General features: G+C 46.8%; 8 protein-coding genes across 8 annotated transcripts; 3 read left to right on the top strand and 5 right to left on the bottom strand.

The window, feature by feature from the left end:
- The first annotated feature begins 423 nt into the window (after positions 1 to 423).
- On the top strand, positions 424 to 2,638 carry V1513DRAFT_420801 (uncharacterized protein). Its single transcript, XM_066895945.1, has 2 exons — positions 424 to 649; positions 704 to 2,638. Exons 1-2 carry the CDS (start codon positions 590 to 592, stop codon positions 2,573 to 2,575), a joined length of 1,932 nt encoding a protein of 643 aa, XP_066750930.1. The 5' UTR covers positions 424 to 589; the 3' UTR covers positions 2,576 to 2,638.
- On the bottom strand, positions 2,303 to 3,746 carry V1513DRAFT_453281 (uncharacterized protein). The gene is made up of 3 exons (XM_066899227.1): positions 3,634 to 3,746; positions 3,194 to 3,586; positions 2,303 to 3,136 (listed from the first exon to the last, which is right to left on the bottom strand). Exons 1-3 carry the CDS (start codon positions 3,699 to 3,701, stop codon positions 2,803 to 2,805), a joined length of 795 nt encoding a protein of 264 aa, XP_066750929.1. The 5' UTR covers positions 3,702 to 3,746; the 3' UTR covers positions 2,303 to 2,802.
- On the bottom strand, positions 3,747 to 5,125 carry V1513DRAFT_453279 (uracil-DNA glycosylase-like protein). The gene is made up of 3 exons (XM_066899226.1): positions 4,729 to 5,125; positions 4,137 to 4,677; positions 3,747 to 4,068 (listed from the first exon to the last, which is right to left on the bottom strand). Exons 1-3 carry the CDS (start codon positions 5,091 to 5,093, stop codon positions 3,922 to 3,924), a joined length of 1,053 nt encoding a protein of 350 aa, XP_066750928.1. The 5' UTR covers positions 5,094 to 5,125; the 3' UTR covers positions 3,747 to 3,921.
- Positions 5,126 to 6,269: 1,144 nt separating this feature from the next.
- V1513DRAFT_466930 (fungal-specific transcription factor domain-containing protein) lies at positions 6,270 to 9,030 on the top strand. Its single transcript, XM_066900093.1, has 2 exons — positions 6,270 to 6,534; positions 6,610 to 9,030. The coding sequence occupies exons 1-2, from the start codon at positions 6,484 to 6,486 to the stop codon at positions 8,893 to 8,895; spliced, it is 2,337 nt and encodes a 778-aa protein (XP_066750927.1). The 5' UTR covers positions 6,270 to 6,483; the 3' UTR covers positions 8,896 to 9,030.
- Positions 8,980 to 11,133, bottom strand: V1513DRAFT_264511 (general substrate transporter). Its single transcript, XM_066894528.1, has 3 exons — positions 10,636 to 11,133; positions 10,378 to 10,583; positions 8,980 to 10,324 (listed from the first exon to the last, which is right to left on the bottom strand). Exons 1-3 carry the CDS (start codon positions 10,877 to 10,879, stop codon positions 9,065 to 9,067), a joined length of 1,710 nt encoding a protein of 569 aa, XP_066750926.1. The 5' UTR covers positions 10,880 to 11,133; the 3' UTR covers positions 8,980 to 9,064.
- An 848-nt stretch (positions 11,134 to 11,981) lies between these two features.
- On the bottom strand, positions 11,982 to 14,117 carry V1513DRAFT_405919 (uncharacterized protein). The gene is made up of 2 exons (XM_066895619.1): positions 13,011 to 14,117; positions 11,982 to 12,961 (listed from the first exon to the last, which is right to left on the bottom strand). The coding sequence occupies exons 1-2, from the start codon at positions 14,045 to 14,047 to the stop codon at positions 12,424 to 12,426; spliced, it is 1,575 nt and encodes a 524-aa protein (XP_066750925.1). The 5' UTR covers positions 14,048 to 14,117; the 3' UTR covers positions 11,982 to 12,423.
- A 3,821-nt stretch (positions 14,118 to 17,938) lies between these two features.
- V1513DRAFT_453265 (Triosephosphate isomerase) lies at positions 17,939 to 19,362 on the top strand. Its single transcript, XM_066899225.1, has 2 exons — positions 17,939 to 19,092; positions 19,145 to 19,362. The coding sequence occupies exon 1, from the start codon at positions 18,188 to 18,190 to the stop codon at positions 18,971 to 18,973; it is 786 nt and encodes a 261-aa protein (XP_066750924.1). The 5' UTR covers positions 17,939 to 18,187; the 3' UTR covers positions 18,974 to 19,092; positions 19,145 to 19,362.
- A 436-nt stretch (positions 19,363 to 19,798) lies between these two features.
- Positions 19,799 to 21,610, bottom strand: V1513DRAFT_427856 (Dak1p; the record flags this gene model as incomplete). Its single annotated transcript, XM_066896239.1, has 2 exons — positions 19,799 to 21,087; positions 21,139 to 21,610. The coding sequence occupies 2 exons, from the start codon at positions 21,608 to 21,610 to the stop codon at positions 19,799 to 19,801; spliced, it is 1,761 nt and encodes a 586-aa protein (XP_066750923.1).
- Positions 21,611 to 23,707: the final 2,097 nt, after the last annotated feature.

Raw genomic sequence — 23,707 nt, 5'->3', positions numbered from 1 at the left:
CCAGAGCGGACATACCTCACGTACATGTAAAGGTAATGCAGAATAAATTCTTATTTATTATAATGTTATATAACGTTAATATGGTTTGCTATAACTATAAATAAAGCTGCTGTTGAGTTTTTGCGATCGGCTCGCTTGGGCGATCGGTTCGCTTGCCGATCACGTTATTTTAAGATATATTCTAGCGTCGTTCTACGTAAGTGTGCGCCAGTCCAGACGGATGCCGACCATTGGTTTTTTAGCTGGGCGACTATTCGAGTTGGCAAATCGCAAGATCCGAGAAACTCCCTAATCAAGACTAGCTCCGTGCGGCTTTGACACTTGCGTGAGTAAAATCCTGTTGTTATGGTTGCCATAATGCAGAAATATACACGTTAGAACTCCGAAGCAGAGGTTCCATAATAACGTAACGACGTCGTCGGGGATAGTGTCAGATTATAATCTATAAATCATAACGTCCAATAGCCCCCACGCCACTTGTTCTTGCGATAAACAACTTGTCTATGCTGCTCGTTGTTCTCTACTGACAAACCATTTGAGCTTTGGGGGCCGTTTTTGTTAATGAATTGCAGTCTGCACTGATGCAGTGATGGTCGGTGTTGCGGGTGGAAGTAAAGGATGCTCTACTTGTCGGAATCGTAAGATCAAGGTAATTGCTACTTTTTATACGTCGCGTCATGCTTCAGCTCTAACACTGGACTAGTGTGATCTCCAATTACCGGTGTGCGGACAATGCATAAGATCACGGCGGCAGTGCTCTGGTCCAAACCTGACCAGGCCAATGCCTGTCATTCAAACGAAGTCAATTGAACACAAGTTCGTTATTATGTCAGCTACTCCAGATCAACTCAGGGTCGATGACAGCATTGAGGTGACCGATTTACAATACAGAGCAAGCGTGAATTCAATTGCTACTTGTGGTTATGCTCGGTCATCTGTTTTATCGTCATCGTCATCTTCATCGTCATTATCGTCGTCCCCTAGCTTATCTGACGTGCCAGTCGACGAGATTCCCACGGTACTAGACAAGGCATGGCCCGACAAATACGAGGCCATATCGGCACATGCCAATGACGGCCCGATGGAAGCAGTTGGTGTCGACTATTCTGACATCATGTTCACCGGCCCCGCGTTAGGCAACGCATACTTCCAAATCTTGCTATCCAGCTTTATGGATCACTTTTGTTTAATGGCGTCAACGCGCTTCGATGGTGCTGTTTTCGATCCATGGATACAGTCCATCCCAAAATTCGTATATTCTGAGACTTCCGCACTTACATACGCGTCCAGAGCCGTTGTGGTGGGACATTTTTCGCGTGTAAGACCAAATCGTGATTTGCAAATTATCGGTACGCAGCTTTACGTGCAAGCCCTTCGCCACCAATGCGGCGAGATATCACGGTCCATCAGACTGCCGTCAATTCATGATGATATAATATCCACCGGTTTACTTCTTGGTCTCTATGAGGTCTTCTTTTGCACTACTGCGGATTCATGGAGCGAACTCGTTAAGGGTTGTCTCGAACTATTCGAACTTCGAGGTCCGCATGCTTTCAAATCTGGATTGTCCTCTATTCTCTTCCAGTCCGCGCGAACAGTGCTCACAATCTACGTCCTCTCCGGTCTTACCCCTAGCTTCCTTGCTGAACCCGAGTGGATGACTATTCCATTTGAAACGGTGCCAGAAAAACCGCCTCATCAGACATTGAACGACATTTTACTCTGCATTCCTCAGTATCAACGTATAATACGTACATATCGGCCGCGACCACATGAAAGACGGAAACTGTTGCTGGAACAACGTATGGCTGCTGCAGAAGCATTTTTTTGTCTAGCCGAATTGCGAACGAAACTGGATAAATGGCTAGTTGATTACAAGCGGACTATTTCGGGTATTGACAGTGCCTATTTACCAGACAATGTGTTATATACTGAAGATTACTACAAGAAATGCGATTCAAATGCGACCGATGAGCAGTGGTCGAATACTCACATCTTCAAACCACCTCTAGTTTTTGCGAATAATTCTGTAGCGAACTTGATTCCACTCTATTACACAGCACTGACGACTATTCAGAAATATCAATGTGCGGCGTATGATTGCGCACAGGAGTTTCCACGCGGGCGTGTCGATCTCGTGACAATGCGACTCGAGGATTTTGAACGGCTTTCCCTGCTTCGAATCGATAGGTATAATCGTCTGGTTTGCCAGTCCGTTGAATATGTGGTGGGGATTAATCCTGCGGTTGGCACATTGAATATTGTGTATCCTTTGAAGACAGTTCAAGCCCTTTTGCAAGATCCACTGGAAAAGTATTGGGCGTTTAAGTGGTGCGAGAAACTAGACAAGCATTTCGGGCTTGCAATCTCGATGATACATTTATCAGAAGACGACAGCGCCGACGCGATGATCCCGGAGACAGGGGATTTATTGATGATCCCAGAGACGGTGGATTTATTACCTACATGCTCGCATTGTGGGGAGAAGATACGTGCGAATGGGCGTGAGCTGCTTGTGCAAACACCCTCATCCTTGCAGGTTGAATGTGTAAATAGCGAAACGGTGTCTAGTTAAAGTTGTGTTCAAAAATATATTTTGTACATTTGTGTGGAACCGTGTAATTGAAGCGATCCGTAGTCATTCATTGTGCGATGCCTCTTTGGAGTGACTGGTTGCAAGCTGTGCTGCGACAACCTTACGATACGTTGCTTTTATCGATAGGCCGTTGCCGTCGACGGAGCTCGACGCGATACTGCTCGAACATCATATTTCCTATAATGTGCTGTCTAAAGATTTAATCGTCAAGACCCTTGCGCTTCGCCTATCAAAAGGTCCCATATACCACGTCCGACTTCGCCCAAGCTACTGACAACGCTTCCCTTCTCACACAAAACCACGCTATCTGGACTTGTTCCGGCATTAGCACTACCAGTCGACGGACGGGATGCCAACCCGGGATCCAGACGCACAAATTTAACAGTGTTTTCTTCCATAGCCAGGTTTACGGCGTTGCCGTTCTCGTCGCCGGCATAGGAGTCTCCATTTTCATCTTCTTCATACACGACATGAGTTGCTCTGGATAGCGCCACATCTTGAGCTGCCAGCTTGCAAAACCTTTGTGGGTCCCTCTGGTACCTGCCAGTTTGTTAGTAGCTGGTCCTGCAGTACTAGATATTACAGGTAGGCTCTTACAGTCCTGGCACTTGGTCTAGCCCGCCAGATTTGAACGATCGCTTGAAATAGCTTAATACACGGCCAGCCAATACGCGCCCATTAACACGAAATATTGACTCGCGCTCTGGATCACCTTCATTGTACATTAATTGTTGGTCGTAGGTTTTCTCTGCGTGCGAGAAATCGAATTCAGAGGTCAATGGGTGTACGAGTGGGTGTGACGACAGTGAAGATAGTACTTTGAGAATTGGAAGCTCAAAGGGATAGAGATCAGGGAAGAATAGCATAAACCGGAAAATTCCGCCCGCGTACGGTCCCTTGTGGACGAATATCACTCCATACCATATTTGAGGCGTTGTGGGGGACGCAGCGACGTAGATGCCTGAAGGGCAGAGACTGCGGATGTTCGCGCTGATTATGTTAGGAATGCTCCAGATAACGGAGAGTATAGTACGTACTATTCTACTAGAAGCTCTTGTAATGCGAATGCTGAAATTGAACGGTTGACCAGTTGCTTCTGGCTCATATTTCGTGAAGTCCGATAAAGGAGCTTTTGGAACGTAAGTAATTGCGGGTCGTAAAATTCAATTAATCAACGTTTCAGGAATGCAACTGTCCGCCACTACATGTGTTAATTAATCGTTATTTATGGCATCCATGCAATCTCCCTCCTTTATGAATTTACTATAAATTCTTCGACAATAAGGTTATATATCATACATGCTCCCAAACTCCATTCCTGTAATTTACAACCTCCAATCGATATGTGCGTCTTCACCATACCGTTCCTTCAACCACTTGTTGGTCTTTTGAAAGTGACCACAATCGAAAAATCCGCGCGATGCTGAGAGGGGACTAGGATGCACAGATTTCAGCACAATATGAACGGATTTCTGTTATTAAAAGTCGTTAGCTATTGGTTATTCAAATAGACATTTTAAATGTAGAGCATAGAACCCACATTAATTTTATCAACTCTTTTCCCAGCAGGGTTACCCCACGCCAGAAACACGACACCAGATTTTCGTCGCTCGGCGACAATGGATATGATTTTCTCTGTAAACTGTTCCCATCCCTTTCCCGCATGAGAATTCGCGTTGTGTGCACGAACAGTGAGACATGTATTTAGCAACAACACACCCTGTTCCGCCCATTTTGTCAATAGCCCAGTCTTTGGAATCTCAAAGTCTGGGTAATCATTCTTCAATGCGACGAAAATATTTCGCAACGACGGTGGCGTAGGAGTCGGTGGCATCACGGAGAACGCAAGACCATGGGCTTGATTGATGTTGTGATACGGATCTTGACCGATTACTACCACCTTGACTTTATCGAGAGGCGTTAGTCGGGACCAGGAGTATACATCGGGAGCTAGCGGTAGAATCTTCTGGTTGGAGCGGTGTTCTTGGACGAGGAAGCGCTTGAGATTGAGGAAATATGGCTTTGTCATCTCGGAGCTCAGAGCGGCGAGCCAACTTTCGTCCATAGTTGAAATTTCCAGTCTGGCTCAGTTAATACCAATCCGACCATAAATACAAATGGGGTAATCATACTGCAATAGATCGCGATGCTCTGGGATTAAGCTGGTGATCCACTTCTGCTTGTCAAACAATACAGTTCCCAGTTGCACTTTTGACTCCAGCGTAACTGATTTGGCGACAAGCTGGACGTCATCTTTTTGGCTAGTGACAGTGATCTCCTTAGAAATGGTACTGGTTACCTCTGTTGAGATAGTGGCAGACTTGGGAGAGAAGAACGCGGTCAGTGGACGCGTCTTTTTGACTGCGTCACCACCGAGCGCTGGAGCCGAAGCTTTCCGTTTGGCGATTGCAGCCGACATCAGACGTCTTGATGAGATTATTCTTAAGTGAACGGAAAGAGAGAAAGAGGTGCGATTCAGGGCAAGATTCAACGGCATATAATGGATGTGGGCTGTAGCATATGTCTAAATCGAGAAACGGAATGGGGAAGGCTTTCCTTGGTGCGGCTTCATTTTTCGCGCTTTATATGTACTCGACGCGACGCGTTTTTTTGGATCAGCACAATGAAATTACTGACTGCTTTCTAGGCTAAAATTGGACCATTAGATATATCATGTAATAGTTTCTGTCAAATTGTCTAGTAGCAAACGACACTTAAACTCTTGCAGAATTTGTCTATGAGAGAATTAATGCATGAAGAGAGTGTCGCCGGAGACGGTTCCAAAATTTCGGCTTATCCAGCAGAGCGTAGTGTAAGCTGCTTTAAATATATAACAGGCCCCCATGCGCAACTTTATAACAAAGACGTAACTATTTGATAACTAAGCTGAGATTTGTATTCCAGAGTCCCAATTAAGGCAAGCCCCGATTTCGCGGCTATATGCGGCTTCTATAATGCCCTAAACCAACACATCATTTTCAAAACGTTGAGTCGATGATGAAGATTTAAAGTAAACCCAGTCATGGAGGTCATGGTTTACAAAATAACTTGCACCACGAAAGCGATTGGCCTCTTGATGGATCATTCAAACAACCCAGTTCACTATTTGAATATTGCTCCGAAGTAAGTCATAACAAACATCAACTGCTGATTACCATCCAATGCGCGCAAAATACAATACAGGAGGAGTTGCGAGTGTATGGGTGCTAAGTCACTTGCAGGATACTGCAGGCTGCCGTTGTCAATTTTTTTCTGAGAATACTGCTCCCAATATTGCTTCTCTCAAACGGCCTAATAAGCTCCATACAACAGGAAATAAGCAGAATCCTTTTTGATTCGTAGCTGCTGGAGGGAGCTTAATACTACTGACAGAAACGGCAACCTTTAGACGAGAATAACCCTTATCTTGAAAGTGTGGACTCCATCTGGCGCCCCATTGCCCCACCAATTTTTGGCGTTATACTGGGCATAGAAATACAAAGACCTAAACCAATTACTGCCGAAAGTGTAAACGAGTAATGCTCTTGAATACCGATGTTACCGCGTCTGACAAATTACGCGGGCCGTATGTCTGAACTATGAGCACCAAGAATAAATTTAGCCGTGCACAGCCGGTGCGGCGTATGTAGTCCCCCGAAAAACATTTACAGTCTGAACAGATCCTCCGGATCCCGGTGATTTTTGTCTTCTCTACCGTCGAGTCTGTCAGTATCTAAGTAGTCCATATTCTTTCTGGTTCGCAGTCATGCGTCCATTGTGACGCTCTACTACCTCACTGCGTTTACTCCGATCTGTTTTTTTACGCCAATTGAATAGGTGCCTCGACACGTCTGGCTTACCAGCTAGTGCTGAGGAGTCTCGGGCTTGAATTCTCAGAGCCATAAACTATGAGTACGGCGCAGACACGCAAGTTACAGCAGGAAGAGGTTGAGCAGGCGGTAAGCATTATCTAGCTATATCTAGCTTGCAATAGTGCGGCACAGAAGAGCTAATTCGTCGTTTTGGGGAACTAGTGCGACTCTTGCCGAAGAAGGAAGCTGAAGTGTACAAAGGACTATCCTATCTGCGGTCACTGTCGGAGGCACAGACGAGAATGTATTTATTCGCCGCGAGCTGTCCGGTCACCGTTGACGAGAAAGTATCTCACTCAAGTGGAGACTCGTGTCGAGCGTCTCGAAGCCCTGATCTCAGAACTTGTACCTAATGTCGAAATTGAGGATTTGCTGGCGAATAACACAAGCAAAAAGGATATTGCTCAGACTGCAATTGACCGGCGGAGTGTGTCAGAGTCGAGCAGTGACCGCTCACCGGAGCTACTGAGCCGTCGAAGGTCGATAGCTAAAAGCGAGCTGGATGAATTACTTGACATAAGTCCTGGCGGCCTAGAAGTTGACCCTGGAGATGAATTTGATAAAGGCACTCGTCAGCCGATCCCCATTCAGGAATCATGCCCGGACGAGGCAGATGGTTTTGACTGGGTCGAACAGGATTTGGTTAATAATGAACTCTCGGACGGTATGGCTGCGTTATCGATCAATCCACATGGTTCTGGATACTTTGGATCTGCCTCCAGTTCCGTGTTGCTTCGAGCTTTACGAATTAATCCCTGGACTGGCTTCGGACTAGGTCCGGACAGTAGCACAGAGCTATATGGCGTTCCAGTCCTGCCTTTATATTCTTCTCCGGCGCCTCGACATGTCGCTGACGCACTGATTGATGCGTATTTCTCAATCTACCACACTGCATATCCGTTCCTACATGAAGAAACTTTCAGAGGCCAATACAGAGGCCAACTCAATCGACCGACCGACCACGTTTGGGAAATCTTGTTCAACACAATCCTTGCGCTAGGCGCATGGTGTCTCGTGAATGAATCCTCATACGCAGATATGGCATTCTATCAGAATGTGAAGATGCATTTGACTGCTGATGTGTTTGAGACCGGAAGTTTACCACTGCTCCAGGCGTTGATTTTGCTTAGTAATTATGTTCAGAAGCGAAACCGACCAAATTCTGGATGGAACTTTATTGGCCTTGCTCATCGTATGGCAACAGGATTGGGATTACATCGCGAGTTTCCGGGATGGTCGAGCAGTCCGTTGAAGCAAGAAATGCGAAGGCGCGCATGGTGGGCATTATATATGTTCGATGCGGGCGCGGCGATCACTTTCGGTCGTCCAGTCAGCTGGCCAGAAGTGAGCGGAATCGACGTGAATGAAGTCTCCAACGTTCACGACTCTGACCTCACATTCGATACTAAGACGATGCCTAAGGGCTCCGAGACGGACATCACTATTTACTCTGGCATGATAGTCCAGTGCCGGTTCCACAAAATGACGAATAGTCTTTATAATAGGCTTATATCCAAGCCTGGTCTTACAGCCGAACAGACGCTAGCGTTCACGGCTCGCATTGATACTTTCGTGAATGATCTTCCGTATCAATTCCAAGAATCCACACCTATCGATTCCACGTTTGACTGGTTCGTCTTTTGCAGATACAGACTATTCTGGCGGTACCGGAACCTTCGGATTTTGGCGTACCGTCCAGTTGTTCTGCAGAGGGCTCTCAGCATCAGCAATGCCATGGAGAAATCAGCTCTCTCTGCGCTCACAACCGAGCCGATGTCTCCCCACACAACTGTGGCACCAGAAGCCACCATCAAGTCCGAGTCTCAGCAACTCGACGAGCATGTCTCGTTTTTATGTGATGATCCGAAAATACTGACATTCGAGGAAACAGCTGCTGAGCGGGAATGTCGAGAAAAGTGCATTCTCAACGCGCATGAAACGATTCTTTCGGTTGAAGATTATATCGCCAATCGGCCACTGTCGACAATCGCCGTCTGGTACGCGTTGTATTTCTTGTTCCAAGCCGGTCTGATCCCGCTTTTATGTTTCTGCTCCGAACCGAATTCACCGCGTGCGCCAGAATGGATGGAAGATATAGAGCGCACGAAGGCCGCGTTGGCAGCAGTATCATCACGGAACGGTCTCGGGGACAAATTCCTTGCACTAATAAATGGCTTGATCGGACCGATTGTCTCTCCTGGAACCGCGGCAGAGGGAGAGACAACAGTCACGATGGGCGATGTTGAAAAACGCACAGACTGGTTAAACGACGTGTACTCTCTCCTGTTCGAAGATCCGACCGCCGGACTGATGGTTGGTCTGGCGAAGATGGAGCGCGATGAGAAAGACAACGGTGATGCTTCTAATGTGCTGGACGATGTGTTTAGTTTTGGGGGCTCGGGAATTGGCGCAGGCGCTAATTTTGGGAATGTTGATAGTTGGAGTTAGAAGACTTAAAGCTTATGGATGCAATATTTTAAACTCCGCTAAACTCTGGGAGAGACATGTATTATGATTACTGTAATGTAATTTATCATAACAGTTGTATAATAGTGAAGAGAAAATGCACGAGCTCGAAGATGAGTTAAACAAAAACCAAAAAAAAAAAAAAAAAAATCTAGACTGTTTCCAGCTCCAGTGCGACCGTCCCGTCAACGGCGACATCGACTTCCTCGCTTGCAGCCGCTAGCTCATTTTCCATAGCATGCGAAATCTGCTGCAGCCGTCGCTTATCTTCCATTGCCGTGCTATCGCCAAAAACTTCATCCATCTCTTCCAGGGTCTTCATCCTCGTCTCGGGAATAACAAACACCGTGAACAAAAACGCAATTAAACAAAATGCGGCGAAGAAAATATACGTCCCGTACGTGATTGTTTCGAGCATTTTCGGGGACACTAACCCGATGATGAAGTTGTTCATCCAAGTAGACGATGTTGTGATGGAGATTCCCTTGGATCTGATTGCAAGCGGGAATATCTCGGACGGCAAAACCCAGCATACGGCTGCCCATGAATACGCAAAGTTCATGTCGTAGATGTAAATAAACGCGATTCCCATCCATGCGGCCGCAAAGTTTTGTGATAAATCGTCTTTGTTAGTGCCGATTATGGCGGCAACGAAGAGGAGGGAGAGGCATGTCCCGATCGCGCCCCACATCAACAACACGCGTCTTCCGACCTTGTCGATCAAGAATAAGGCGATGAACGTGGACAAAAAGTTGATAATGCCGTACACACCTGTGGCGAGGAGAGAAGTCGTGTTGCCGTCTAAACCCAGTTGTCCGAAAATCGTAGGTGCGTAGTAGATGAGTGCATTGCATCCCATAAATTGACCCAAGAACATGACTGCAGACCCGATAAAGACCCGTTTCAAAGACGACTTGTTCGATAATATATCTTCGTATTGGAGTAACTCCAGTTTCCATCCCTTTACAGTGCCAAATTTCTCTGCATGTTGCAACTGCTCGAAAACCACTTCGGATTTGATGCTAATGTACTCTGATTTTATATCAGGATGGTCAATAGGCTTTTGACGGATTCGCGATAACGAGAATAATGCGTCGTCTTCGCGACCGCGCATTAGCAGCCAGCGAGGTGAATATGGCATGAATATCATACCGACACCAAGAATAGCTGCCGGTATAAGTTGTATGCCTAGTGGCAGTCGCCAGGATGCTGAAGATTGTCGGCACCCGTCCTGGCCGACGTCAGTATATGGTGAAAATGAAACGCCATTCTCGTAGGGGATGTCGGGTGAACAACGCGTCCCGCCAATGTAGTTTGAGAAGTAGTCCATCCAGAAAGCTATGAGAATGCCCATGGTGATCGACAGTTGCTGCAGGACGACTAACCCGCCTCGGATATCGGGAGGTGATATCTCTACATGTAAACTTACTACAATAACAGAGGAATCGTAGTTGGCATACATACCTCAGCCATATATAACGGAACCACCATCGTCAGCATACCAACTGACAAACCAGCAATCGCTCTTCCAATGAACATCACAGTTGAATTCAGGGCCAGAGTCTGACACGACGACCCAATTAGAAATATCACGACAGCCACTATCATTGAGTCCTTTCGCCCAAGTCTGTCCGTTATCTGTCCGTTCAGCAGAGACCCACCCCACGCAGCTATAACCAGTCAGCATTCATCTCAAGTTCAAATTTCTGACACACCACATACTGAGCAAAAACGTCGAGACGAACCAGCCCTTCACGCCTGCATCCGCATATATTCTTGGAAAATGATACGCAAAATTCTCCATGGTAATAATACCTGAAACTACACCCTGATCGAAGCCAAACAATAAGCCTCCGATACTCGAGAATAGCACTATACGGAGCACTAAGGGGTTCTCGTTCGCAACCACTAATAGACTGCGCGGTTGCACGTTAGGATCGACCGCTATTGCTGCTCCTCCCGCCATGGATATTTATTGGCAGCGACAACTAACAAAGCTCAAATTATATCAGTTGGCGTATACAATACGTACAATACGTATTTCTAGTAATTGTTCAATTAACGATTCTTAATGCTCCTCGAGGTACATCTTGCATCCCTCCACGTCCCTGAATGCGGCTCAGCGAACGAGACAACGAAAGTCGACCCTAACCCCGTTATTTGCTAGCCATTGGTCTCATGCGCTAGATATGGGGCCGAAATGGATTGTCCATTTTTAAAAAATACAGTTTATATTTGGAGGAAAAACAAAACCGATTGAGTATTTTTGTATGGCCACTTTACTATGGAGCTGGGAAAGTTTGTAGATGACGTAATATATACATGACATTTATGCCATAATAGTAATTAAGGTCAGCTGATTCTTTCTTCGCGTCGACGAGCCGAACATGGCTGCTGTATATTAGTCGCATCGCACTTTGAAGGCTGCTGCTATTTGCCTCACAATTCTGTAGTGCATTTTAGGTAAGGGTTAGGATGATCCGAGATGGCTTTGTCGGTTCTTATTGCCCTTGCACTATTCAAACAGGGTGTGTCTGCTGTGCTGCAAACTGGAAGTTCAAGTTCATATTTGCAGCGGGCTTTTTGCGGACTGGCCACTCGTGCAGACGATTTCAAAACCGGTTAAAGGACTAATAAATAGCATCTCAAGCCATTCAATTTGTTGAGTAAATGTTATTGCCGGTAGCTGGCATGAAAGTGTCACCACCGGGGCTTGACCACAAATCAGTGGTGAAATGATTCCTCACCAGTAGATTTGGCAGAACAATCAACTAATACTTTTTTAGGATCCAATTTCCCGAGTAACAATATCTAAAACTGAAGCATAAACCTGCATAAATTGTGCCCCTTGTGGCGCATCTTCACTATCAGTGTTGATGGCGGGCTTGCGATCTCTCAACAATATAATCATAGAAGCAAGACGGATTTAGCGGCGGAAGGCCCGAAAACTCTTACCCTACTCTTCAAGCGCCATCGGCTTTAACATACATTCCCCCGTGATTCCAAGTACGTGGATTTAAAGAACCTGTCGTATCATTTGGTTCTATAGTCGACTGGATATCCAATAATATATTTGCAAAAGTTGTAAATTTCAAATTTTTCATCCATTTACATCTTTATCTTCACGCTACTACTACAACAAGCCCATCCTTCCCCTTCTAAGCTATATTAACAACTCCATATATCAAACCCTGCAATGTGCAACCAAGTCTAATAAGCAAATAAATAAACCCCTAATAAATGAACAGAACATACACCATCCCAAAAGAACTCAAAAAATGCTAGACATTAAATAATAGCGTTGCGAGGTAGACATATTCAGCAATAATGCGAGTGGATGCGTTCGTGAGATACCCTTCTTATTCGGTATTGGCAGTGAGATCGTAGGGAACCCGGTCAAGAACCATGATAGTCTAAGAATCGAAAATGCAAAAAAATTCCACAATCTAATAAGACCCATCCTACGAAAAGAAAAGCAACAACCGAGATGAATAGAGAACCCGAGACTATTTACCAACCAAACGACTCAGCATGGAAATCGACATTGTACGACTCCCAGAGCAAATCAGAGCAGGCATTGCGCGTCTCGCGAACAATTTGTGCAGGTCCGCAGACAGCGGCCGCGACCGCAATGTTCTTGTCGCCACCATACTCCTCAATAGTCTTACGCAGGCTGTCCTTAACGTATTCCCGAATATCAGGACGGCCCTGCTCCTTGGTAACCCACAGCTTGAAGTTGACACCGTACTTCTCATTGTCAAGGTCAGCCCAGGTGGCATAAGATCGATCTGGAACAACCCAGAGGAAGTCAATCTCCGGGGGAATATCTCCAATTGCCTCGTGGCTCCGAACAATCTCAATTGCCTCGGGGTAAGTATAGGAGACACCGGCACCACCAGCGACAAGAACAACTTTGCGACAGCCATCGAAAGAGTGCTGGTTTCCGTAGGGGCCATGAACAGCAACAAGATGCTCGCCTTCATTGTTGAAAAGAGAGCGGGAGAAGCCCTTGCGAGCACGGATGATAAGGTCAAGAGTGTCGGCACCACTAATTACGTGTTAGCTTATAATTGAAACAATAACACTATATCACTTACGGAGGAGATGCAATAGTGAACGGATGGTACTGGAATTTGGCGAGGCTTGCAATAGAGATGTAGACGTATTGGCCAGTAGTCCAGTGAATCTCATTGAAAGTAGTTCTTGTATTCATGCAAAGCTTGACAGTATCACCGGAAAGGTTCTGCGAAACGCCAATGACGTGGTGAACATTCTTGAAGCGAGTAAATCGGTCCCAGGCAAAGATGACTGCGCAAGTGATGACATAAGGCTTGGTTCGAACCCAGTGGAAGAAGAGGAATGGGAGTGGGAGAACTAAAAACCAGACGTGAAAGTAAAGGAAAATCTCGTAGAGACGAGCACGGAGAGGTGCAAGGGAGGTTGCAAGGATAATGCCAAAGCACGTCGTCGCAATCAAACCCACAATAGCCTCGTTATTAATCAGAACACGAGTGCTAATTGGAACAACGGCACAGTAGGCGAAGACGTGAGCAATAGCAGTAATGCAGACAACACGACCAACGTGCTTATGAAGAATAATGTAGCCTTCGTGTGACCAACCAGTCCAGTCAACCAAGAGACCGGTCTTGGATCCTAGCAAGAAGAGGATGGGCATGTTGACAATAGAGATGAGACCGGTACGATTGGCGAAAATCTGAGTAGACGATGCACCACCATGGATGAATGTGTAAAGGATGTTGAGACCAAGGTAGCCAGCAATGATGCTCATGGTGCCGTATGACTCGGCATAGCGACCTTGCGGCTGGTAAATGAGAAGCGAGGTGGTCTTGCGGATGACTTTGGAAAGGTAAGTCACGGGCCGGGGAGCACCATTGTTAGTAGGAATCAATGGTGTCTTTTCGTTTGTCGCTCGTCGAACGGTTTTCTTGAACTGAACAGTGTAGAAATGAGCAATGACAGCAGCAACGAAGAAGGCGACGACGATGATGTTGTAGGACAGGTAGAACTGCCGTGACCAGTCACGTCCTCGATCGTCGAATTCCAGTTGCTGGATGGCGGCCCACTCCTCAGGAGTGTATTGCATGTATTCGGTCTCGTTGTAGAATTCCGACATGATGGCGATGTAATCGGAAGTGGGGGGGATGTGTGTGTGAAGGAAGGATGAGACTGAGTGAGTAAGAAGGTTGGCAGAGGTGGAAGAAGCAGGAATAAAAGAGCTGAAGGCAAAGCTGAGGAGAGGAAGGCGCTTGCATGCGGTTGCGTGAGGAGATAGGTAGGTTTAGGGTAATTGAGGCCGATAAGTCCAGTGGCTCATATCAGCGAGGGGCTCACACCACTCCACGCTGCCAAAACAGGATTCGTCCGTCCGAGGTTTTTTACCCTCGCCTGCTTTCACTCGCGTGGCCACATCCTGTTATCTTCACCATTCTCAAGTCTCAGCATGATACAATTAATTATAATATCAATTTCGCAGTGATACTCCCTCTGTAGTTGCCATTTATTGATATACTCACAGTTATAAACCAAAGAGTGGATACGGCTGGTCCATCGGGCTTCCCGAAGTGGCACCACTGCAGCATCGTCACCATAGGGCTTATCTTGTACTATCCTATGTCGGGCATAGTCTAAACTTTGACGGTGCACACAACTGCTGCAACTTACTCGCCTTTTGCCCTAAACATAACTGAGACTTGGCCATTGCATACTGTCCGAAAGTTCCCGCTCTTCTGACTTCCCGCAGTTCTGACTGGTCAGAATCCAGCAGACATGAACCGACCGTAGTGATTGGTTTATCCCGGTTTGAAACTGCTGTCTGCATCTGTTCAATCTGAACCGGTTGTTGTTGGGCAATGCTCCCTGTTTGTCAGCAACTCGCATCTGCCAGCTGAGTTGTATTTCACTCAATATCTTACACCTATCGCCAAGTTCACTGCATTCGCATTACTATTAAGTTAGAATATTGATTTTCTCGTAAGCTAACTTTACAAGCTCCAATGGTTTAAATGCGACAGTGATAATCGAGTCTAATAAAATATTATTTGGCCACACAATGGTGCCCCGGCAAAATAACTCAGATATGATTGGCGACTATGTCAGGCTAAACACGCAAGGGCAGGAAACAAATTACAACTGGACATTTGATAAAATCAACGAGTCCCTAAGAACAATACATGTGCTATATCTGTCTTGCCTGATCCGCTCTGCGGCATCAATATCACAGTTTCGCGATTTTGTGTCTAGTTATTGTAGATGATGACGTAGCTGAACCCGCAATTGAACTGAGATCCAATCTTAGTGGAGCTGATGCATACTCAAAGTCTGAACCAAATGCAATGAACTACGAGAACGGCCTGAACCAGCTTCTGAACTTAAAGAAACAGGTAGGGGCCCAATCCTCATTTCACTCTCATTGTGGCATTTCCCAAAAATATCTAAACTTAAACCATTAGCCAATTATGGTGAAAACATGTTTAACTTCTTCCACCCGAGTAGGCTGTCAGTAGGCTGTTTATGCCGTATAAGGAAGTTGAGTTTGAGGTATAGCGCCGTAGGTCGACTGTAACTGGTGAGTATCTGATAAAACATTCGTTGCCACATTCCTGCAGGCTAAAAACCACAGGCACTAACGATCGCCCTATGACCGAAGTAGCATTGATCTGGTGATTGCTATTAATTGGGCTGAATTTGCCATAAAGCGCCACCAGGCCTTCTATGTTTGAAAGACTGTCGATCGATGCATTTCTTCGCCGTCTTTGCACCTTGTCTGTTAAAGGATATTTAACATCTCTTCTGTCGCCATGATAGTGACTGGTGAGAATATCTAGCACATATATGACGAGATTTCTCATATCTTTGAGACCGTTCATGGATTAGTAGCAAAAGGCTCGGCTACGTTCAATGGCCAACTCCCAACGGAGATACCAATTGCTATTCCCTATCTATTTATTCGATATCTCAATAACGTTATTTATTCTCTCTCATTTCTTCCAGTTTTATATCCCTAATTTAACAACGCACTCTCATTCCCTTCGCGTGTAATCACATATCATAGCGACATTGCTAAACGCATGCATCTAAGATCACTATCAAGCTTGATATCTCTGATATATTGGATCTCAGATATTTCTTATCTCAGTTATTACTAAATTGCGATGTTGCGTCCCTTGGAGTCGTACGATTGTAAATGACACTTCCATGTAAGCTCGATCTCCAGCATATCGACTTTATTTTCACTCTATGTTCGTTATTTTAGGGTGTAATATATGACCAAGCGTATATCGGCAGATCAGACTTTTTTGTCAGGAACAGGCAAGGGGGTATTTTCCTTGCCCTAAACTCTAACGCACTTAAGGTTTACGGGAAACAACCCTATTCCATCGATCCCACCTTCCTAGTTGGCCATCTCGATCCGCAGTCTCCAACAGCTAAGTCGTGTGACTGCAGTTGAGGAAAGACCGCGTGGAAATGATAAACGATAACGTGGCTAGCGGCTGTAGATCATTCATTTGAATGCTTCTGACTATGTTCAGGGCAGAGTAGTAGAGATACAGCATATGATTGGTTTATCGGCGAGCGGAATTGGGCACGATGCGAGTTGCGACTTGCGAGTGGAGCGGGACAGCGCGATTATGCATTGTAACACAATCTCAACCTTTCGAGCTAATGGTCCTGATTTAGTTTATATCGACATTTGCCAAGTTGCATTTTATTGCATGCTTATAACAATCAAATCATTATTATCGAGAATATGACGCCATGTCGTGTCAGAATCATAAATTTGCTTGCGATAAGGAGCCGCACGTCCTCCGTCACATTACGCTTCAACGCGATGAAACACCTGTCAGCTTTTCAATGACTGCCAAATTAAGATTTACAGATTCTTCAACTCATATGAATCATGCCATGTGTAATACGTGCTGTTTTGGTCTTTTGGAGCAATTGATTGCGCCATATGCCGTTATCAACATTGTTTTGCCGTAAAGGTATATTTTGCACCTAGGGTATGGGTTCCACCTTTCGCCCACACGCGAGAGTTGCAATGACGTCACTGGTTATCACAGCAAATTGCATTCGAGCCTGTCTTAAGTGGCGTGTTTATGGCGGGGAGGCACTGATAAGGAATTGAAGTTGGAGGAGCTAGCAAAGGAATGACAGTCGCGGAGGATGAGCCCCTCAATGATTTACTCCTACATATCGTTCTCATCACCACTTGCCTACGGAGCCTCGAGAGTTGCCGAGTAATCGGAAGTGGGCGAAAATGATTTCAAGCCGGTCTTCAATTGTATAATCGTATTAGCCCACGCGTTACGTTGTAAATAGCATACAACTTGAAGGCTAGATTGGTCTCTTATCCACTGGCAATGTCGACCATGCCCTTATCGTTTTTCAAATGGTGGTCCAAAATCTCATAGACGCCAACACGACATCGAGGCTCTGCCATTCTCTGCGCAATATCTCTCATAACTAGATAATATTCGCATCAAGTACATCTACAGAGTCAATAAAAACCAAAGAATTACATGAGAACGCAAGAAGATACTATGTAACGTGACGAATGAAAGGAGTACTGCAGAAAAAAAGATTATCGTAAAGATTGTACAGATAATTTGTAAGTACTATATGATCCCTAAGGCTGTTTATTATGAGGACTCGGCGGGGGGCGGATGTGTTCTTATGTCCATACCTCGCCAACCCTCCGAGCTCTACATCCATGGCTTCTAAAGTTCGACTAACCGCCGAAGCATTTCACATTTCAAAACAGGATCCGGAACACTTACCACAAAGAAAACATTTCCATTATAGCTTTATATCGCCGGCGCCACCACCATCTAGACTGCAACTCGAGTAGTAACTGGTCAAGGAATCCCGGCGTTGGTTGCGTGGCTGCGTCGTACTTGACCCGAGCCGTTGACCTGGCCTAGGAACCTTAAGTCCAAAACGGATGAGTTCAGGTCGACGCATCTGTCAAATTCGGTTCGGTCGGCCACGACGCCGACCATCTGCGGCGATTTACCGACGACGCGAAAATAGCCCGAAACACAAAATGAGGACCTGAACCCGTCAGATGCGGATATATATTAAATAGTACAAGAGTAATTATATCCTCTTACGATGAATCATTGCCTGGTCGAATTGAGCCGCACCGCGGGGCGCCTTGATTAAAACAGCAGGAAACCCGCTCAATCCGATCTCACGTCGACAGAGATATTTACCGTGTCACTGCACTCAGTTCAAGGAGCATATAACGACAATAATGCCGACAAAGCGCACGCCGCTAATCGGCATGTCTCTCAAGATGTACTTCACACCCGCCCGAACGCAACGATACCTCTCGGCATTCGTCCCCATCGCGCGGTCAGCCAATGCAATCGGCATCACTACGTTCCTCATACCCGACTTCCTGTCAGTCGCGGCTTCATGCGCGGCCCTAGTCACCACCGAAGAACAGCGGTACGCGACCGGTGTTGGAGCACAGGATTGTTTTTGGGAAGATAGCGGTGCGTACACGGGTGAGATTTCTCCCGCGCATCTCTGGGAGTTGGGGGTTGGATATGTTGAGATAGGACATGCGGAACGGCGGAGGATATTCCGTGAATCTGGCGATGACGTTGCAAAGAAGGCGGCAGCGGCGGCCAAGCGTGGTTTGATTCCTGTCGTGTGTATTGGCGAGATCGAGCCGGATGAGTCCCAGATTGACTTCGCCGTGCAGTATTGTGTGCAGCAGATAGATGAGGCAGTGAGATGTGTCCCCCTTGACTCACAAGTTGTGTTTGCGTATGAACCGGTCTGGGCTATTGGACAGCATAACCCTGCGCCGACGGAGTATATTAATGCCGTGTGTGCTGGCCTCCGACTACACCTCGACTCTCTCGGACGCGAGAAATCGGCGAGAATAATATACGGTGGCAGTGCTGGGCCGGGATTGTTTACTGAGTTGGATATTGACGCAGTCGATGGCATGTTTATTGGACGATTTGGACATGAGCCAACGAATTTCGAAATCATGGTTCAAGAGATTGCAACGAAAAAGTTCGGGTAGAAATAGATTGTAGAATTAAATTAGTAGCTTACATTGACTGCTCATCCGAATCAGAGCTGCAGTATGGCCGACTACGTGAGAACTATGATCGGCACCAATATGACGGGTAGACTATGAGAGTATGATTTCTACTTCCATAGTACACGAGGAAACTGACATCCGAGAACCTAGGGGTATAAACAAATTCCTCTGCCGCGTATTAAATGATATTGGAGCCTCTAAGCCCTCCTCGGACTCGCTGGCAGGATATCCTTTCCTATTATCGGACAACCAATTTACAGTTCCCTGCAGAAAAGGTAGAGTAGATATATCACCATTCATCAATCGATATCTTTTTCACTCGAAGAACTCTATATGCTTGTATGAACTAAAGACTATGAGTACCTCTGATTACATTTTCTCTATTGTACGCCTATTGCAATTTAAAAATTGCTGTCCTAAAACTCCTCTAAACACATATTACCAGTAAACCCTGCATATGGATCATCAGTCTCCCAAAACTGTGCCGGCATGTCCTGCCTGCACTTCTGATGCTGATCCGGAATGGAGCCGCTCAAACTAAGCCCCACAGGCATGTCATACTGATGATAAACGGCCAGAATAGTCGCATGATTCCAAGTATGCATTAGAAGAAAGCAGTGCGCATGTTCGCCTGGCATCGAACTTAAGCCGAGCAAGATGTACTGGTCAGAATATATCGTAGTAACGCTACAGGTCAGCATCATTCTCCTCAAACGCTGATATTGTATAGGCTATTTGCAGATAAATCAACGAATAGTTATTTATTATACTAGCTACCCAGAAAAAAAATAAAGATATGGATAACTACGCAGCCAATCCCTGGATTAGTTCATGCACACCCCAGGCACCAGGATCAGGCGGTAAAACATCGCGAGTGTACAAGCTACTCACGTAAGTCGCCCGTCCGAGCTTCGGCAGCAGTTTCTTCGTGCCCTCCGCAGCGGCCTTCGCGACCTTCGCGGCCTCGGCAATATTGCCGTCCTTGAAAGCCTCAACAAATGGAATCATCACGTCCATTACTGTACGGTCGCCTTCTTTCGCCGGCGTGTGGACTCGGAGAGAGTCTAAAGCTTTAACAGTCGCCATGGCAATAACCTTCTCGACAGGGGTGTTATTTGGAGTCGCGCTCAATGTCGCGACAAGTGAATTGAAGAGTGCGGCAAAGAATATTCCGAACACTGCTCCAAGGGTGCCGCCCATACGATCCTCCGTGATTGCGACGATGGCGTCAATCACTTTCAGAACCGAACCTGACCGGGCCAGACCTTCCTCGTCCATGGCTTGTAAAAGAGCGAGAACGCCCGCCTCTATTGTCTTGCCGCAATCACCGTCGCCCATCTCGGTGTCCCACTCCGTCAATTTAGGTTCGATGGCAATGACATTTGCTGCAGCCTTGCGCAATTTGCGATCCAGAGTGTCTGGGTCGACGACAATATCTATCGCGTATGAAATCGAGTTCTCTGATGCTTTATTGTTTTCCACCAAAGCCGAGGTGTCATTGTACCTATGCGTCTTGGGCCAGCTCAGCGCGTCGGTTTCAGCGTCAAAATACTCAAGAACCTTGTATACAGGAACGCCACATTGCTTGGCTGTATACGTCGAGTTGAACAGAGTGAGCGAGAATGCCGGCGCGTTGAGAGATGTCATGAAGGTACCGGCGACTACCCGACTAGGTGTGATACTGTAGTTCTTCCTAATCTGGGTGACCGCACACTGCGTGATTGCGCGCATCTCAAGCGTCGACATGCCGCCGAGATTGTTGACCAGCAGCACGACCTCGTCCGTCGGTTCAAACGGAGCGTACGCGCGGTCCCTATCACTGGGATCGATCATGTACTGGAGTAGGCGGTCGATAAGCACGTCTATAGGCGGGATTGGAGACACAGTTTGCACGCCGGGCTCGTTGTGGATACCCATGCCGATTTCGAGGGTCGTGTGGTCGAGCCCTCCGTACGCTGTCGGTCGGCCGGGGACGTGACAGTGGTCGAGGCCGGCGCTGATAGTAACAAGACTTACACCGGCGGCTTGGCCGAGTGCGAGCACTTCTTCGAATGAGGCGCCGGTCGCAGACATACTTCCAAGTAGTTTGTCCACTAGTTCCTTTTTAGCAGAATTGCAAACGATTAGCAAAAAGGCAAACTTACATATAATAGTTCCTGCTAAACCGCGCCGTCCGACCATTCCGCCGTTCTGGCGCCCCACCGAAACATCGTCCGCAGACTTGACCACACCAACCTTGTGACCCTCAGCCTTCATCTTTTCACATGCTAGTCCAAAATGCAGCATATCGCCCGTATAATTTGTAACAATCAAAATGTATCCCTGATCACTAGGAACAGCCATGCAGCCGTTCTGTACCTGCTTCGCCGAGGGACTAGCAAACGTATCACCGCAGATTGCGGCAGCGAGCATGCCAGAACCAACGTAACCTGCGTGTGCCGGTTCATGTCCAGATCCACCGCCACTGATCACGGCAACTTGGTTGCGTGGGTGCGATTTGTGGTAGATGACTTTGTCAGCGTATAGCAGGCCGAGTTTTGAGTGCGATGCAACTGTGCCAAGCAGCGCTTGTTGGACCAATCCGTCGGCCACAGGGTAAAAGTGCTTTGTTGCCATTGTGGTATTCTGCGTGGATCGATGTTGTCGAAGGCTGGGGGCATTCGCGACTGCTATATACATGCTTCATCCTATGCAAACGATACTCCTCTTGCCGTTATCCGCATCGCCGGCATTGAAGTTGGCTCACCATCGGCTCGTCTTCTGCTGCTCACCAACATTCGCAGTTCATGAATCGGATCGGCCCCGGGGTCGTCGCTGACCGCAGAGACCATATCGGTGCGTTGGTAGTAAGTTGTTGGAAGACCATAAATGTGGGATGCCGATGGTGCCCTGACTAACCCCTGTTAGGAAATGCCGGGCTCCGAAGCACTTCGGCGGTCCTCCGACGCTTCGGAATCCATCCGGGGCAACCCTGACCCGCAACAAAAAGTTGATTGCCCGACCCGGAAATCAGCAACGCCAACGGAGACTATCGTCATGCCATTTTTGCTCGCTCATATGGTCTTGCTATTGACATCTATGCAACATAGAAGTAAGCTGGCTAACTGACTAAATTAAAGTAGGCGACTGAGTTAGAGTACCGACTCTGACGGTCGCCATCAAAGCCATGCCGTGTCAGTCTTCCAGTTTACGTTTGGTGCGTCTGCCAGCTGCACGACTAGGTCATCTTCTGCCCATGACTTCAGCGACCAAGCTTAATAGTAGGGAAGCGCTTTGGGTAAAGAACAGCAGCAATAAACTTCCTACAGTCGCGATATCGACGGACTTGTACACGCATTACACACAAAATACTGCAACCTGGCCAATGTCACGGTTCCCGACAGCGAACTCGTTGTCGCTCCGGACGACCCCAATCGGCACTAGCGGAGTCAACGTGGAAAGTAGGCGCTTCACAATTTCGGTGCGAAATAATCCGGCTCGTTTCAGGATTTTTACAACTTCTCAGCGGAGTTGCACCTCACCGTAGATGTTATACCCTGTGATATCCTCTCAATCCCGGTCACAAGTCTCCCAAATGCATTCAACGGAATGCGGCACAAAGGGCTCATTCTTCTCGCATGTATGCGCGCTTCTGCCCATCTTCCCTTGGTGGCAGCCTCTGTGCTCTTCATCCGCGATTTCAAATACATCGACATGATGGCGCGGTCGCCTGCTTGCGATGTAGTCTGTCCTTGAATGCATCAAAGACAGGTTGTACTAAGTCTAAATTTGGTTTTGGACGTAATATGAATTACTGTTAAAAGAAACCAGTTTGTTGATATTGAAAGGAATTGATGCACAAGAATAGTTGGATACGTTAGCGTATGTTATACGGGTATCCACTTCGAGTAACGTCAAATGCATCAATCTAAGAGACAGAAGCGTGTTAGAACCCGCGGAAATAGTAGTATTTGTATTTCATGAGGCTAGCCCGAGAAAATGATGTACCTTTCTTCTTGGCTGACTTTCTTGCTGCTTTCGTAAGCCGGTTGGCTTTCGAGTTGGCACGAGACGTAACATTCTTTTTGAACGAGGAGCCTTGTGCTGAACCGTAGGGTTCGCAGGTCCTCTTCATTTCCTTGTCTTAAGCGCTTTATTCCGTATCCATCAACAACTTGACCCATGAGTCGCCGGGAAACCCCCGATTTTCCTCACGAGAGATTCCTTGTAGTTGAGTCGATATCTCCAACCAGTGCACTTACGCGGAATCTCGTCAGAACTACCTAGTCCGGATGCCGACTCGAACGCATATAAACCTATTTCCCTGCTAGACAAGTGCGTGATTCGTAAAAAAAATTATTAGGCGACCGCATGAAGCAGAAATTCTAGGTGCTTAGAACGCCCATTGTCGCGCAATTCTGAAAATAGAAGTCGCAATCTATGGTGTCCCCCTTGACATATTATTGTGTAGAAACCATTCTTTTTGACGAAATCAGGATCGACCGGGCATTCATGCCTGAAGTGTCTAGGTAGAAGGGCTTCCACACGTCACTTCTACCGCTCGAGGGACAATTGGACAATATGATTGTCGGCAATGAATACACATGTTCGGAGCGACAGCTCACGCACTGTAGCACCGATCTGCAAATACATGTCCACTTCGTAGAAAACTTACGTCTGCTAGACACCGGCAGACACCAAATTTTGACAGCTCGCCGATGGTGTTGATCAGCA

Source organism: Lipomyces chichibuensis, assembly GCF_038497645.1.
Source record: "Lipomyces chichibuensis strain CBS 12929 unplaced genomic scaffold V1513scaffold_56, whole genome shotgun sequence".
Classification (NCBI taxonomy): Eukaryota; Fungi; Ascomycota; class Lipomycetes; order Lipomycetales; family Lipomycetaceae; genus Lipomyces; species Lipomyces chichibuensis.
The sequence above is the reverse complement of the archived record's forward strand: the minus strand, read 5'-3'. Positions and strand labels throughout refer to the sequence as shown.

Coding starts and splice junctions, on each gene's coding strand:
- V1513DRAFT_420801 (XM_066895945.1), top strand. CDS start 590: ATGGTCGGTGTTGCGGGTGGAAGTAAAGGATGCTCTACTTGTCGGAAT. Junction 650..703: donor GTCGGAATCGTAAGATCAAG/GTAATTGCTACT, acceptor ACACTGGACTAG/TGTGATCTCCAATTACCGGT.
- V1513DRAFT_453281 (XM_066899227.1), bottom strand. CDS start 3,701: ATGAGCCAGAAGCAACTGGTCAACCGTTCAATTTCAGCATTCGCATTA. Junction 3,587..3,633: donor CAAGAGCTTCTAGTAGAATA/GTACGTACTATA, acceptor TAACATAATCAG/CGCGAACATCCGCAGTCTCT. Junction 3,137..3,193: donor CTAGACCAAGTGCCAGGACT/GTAAGAGCCTAC, acceptor ACAAACTGGCAG/GTACCAGAGGGACCCACAAA.
- V1513DRAFT_453279 (XM_066899226.1), bottom strand. CDS start 5,093: ATGCCGTTGAATCTTGCCCTGAATCGCACCTCTTTCTCTCTTTCCGTT. Junction 4,678..4,728: donor GAGCATCGCGATCTATTGCA/GTATGATTACCC, acceptor TAACTGAGCCAG/ACTGGAAATTTCAACTATGG. Junction 4,069..4,136: donor AAAGAGTTGATAAAATTAAT/GTGGGTTCTATG, acceptor TTTTAATAACAG/AAATCCGTTCATATTGTGCT.
- V1513DRAFT_405919 (XM_066895619.1), bottom strand. CDS start 14,047: ATGTCGGAATTCTACAACGAGACCGAATACATGCAATACACTCCTGAG. Junction 12,962..13,010: donor TTCACTATTGCATCTCCTCC/GTAAGTGATATA, acceptor ACACGTAATTAG/TGGTGCCGACACTCTTGACC.
- V1513DRAFT_453265 (XM_066899225.1), top strand. CDS start 18,188: ATGCCGACAAAGCGCACGCCGCTAATCGGCATGTCTCTCAAGATGTAC.
- V1513DRAFT_264511 (XM_066894528.1), bottom strand. CDS start 10,879: ATGGCGGGAGGAGCAGCAATAGCGGTCGATCCTAACGTGCAACCGCGC. Junction 10,584..10,635: donor CGTCTCGACGTTTTTGCTCA/GTATGTGGTGTG, acceptor GACTGGTTATAG/CTGCGTGGGGTGGGTCTCTG. Junction 10,325..10,377: donor TTCCGTTATATATGGCTGAG/GTATGTATGCCA, acceptor TTACATGTAGAG/ATATCACCTCCCGATATCCG.
- V1513DRAFT_466930 (XM_066900093.1), top strand. CDS start 6,484: ATGAGTACGGCGCAGACACGCAAGTTACAGCAGGAAGAGGTTGAGCAG. Junction 6,535..6,609: donor AGGAAGAGGTTGAGCAGGCG/GTAAGCATTATC, acceptor TTGGGGAACTAG/TGCGACTCTTGCCGAAGAAG.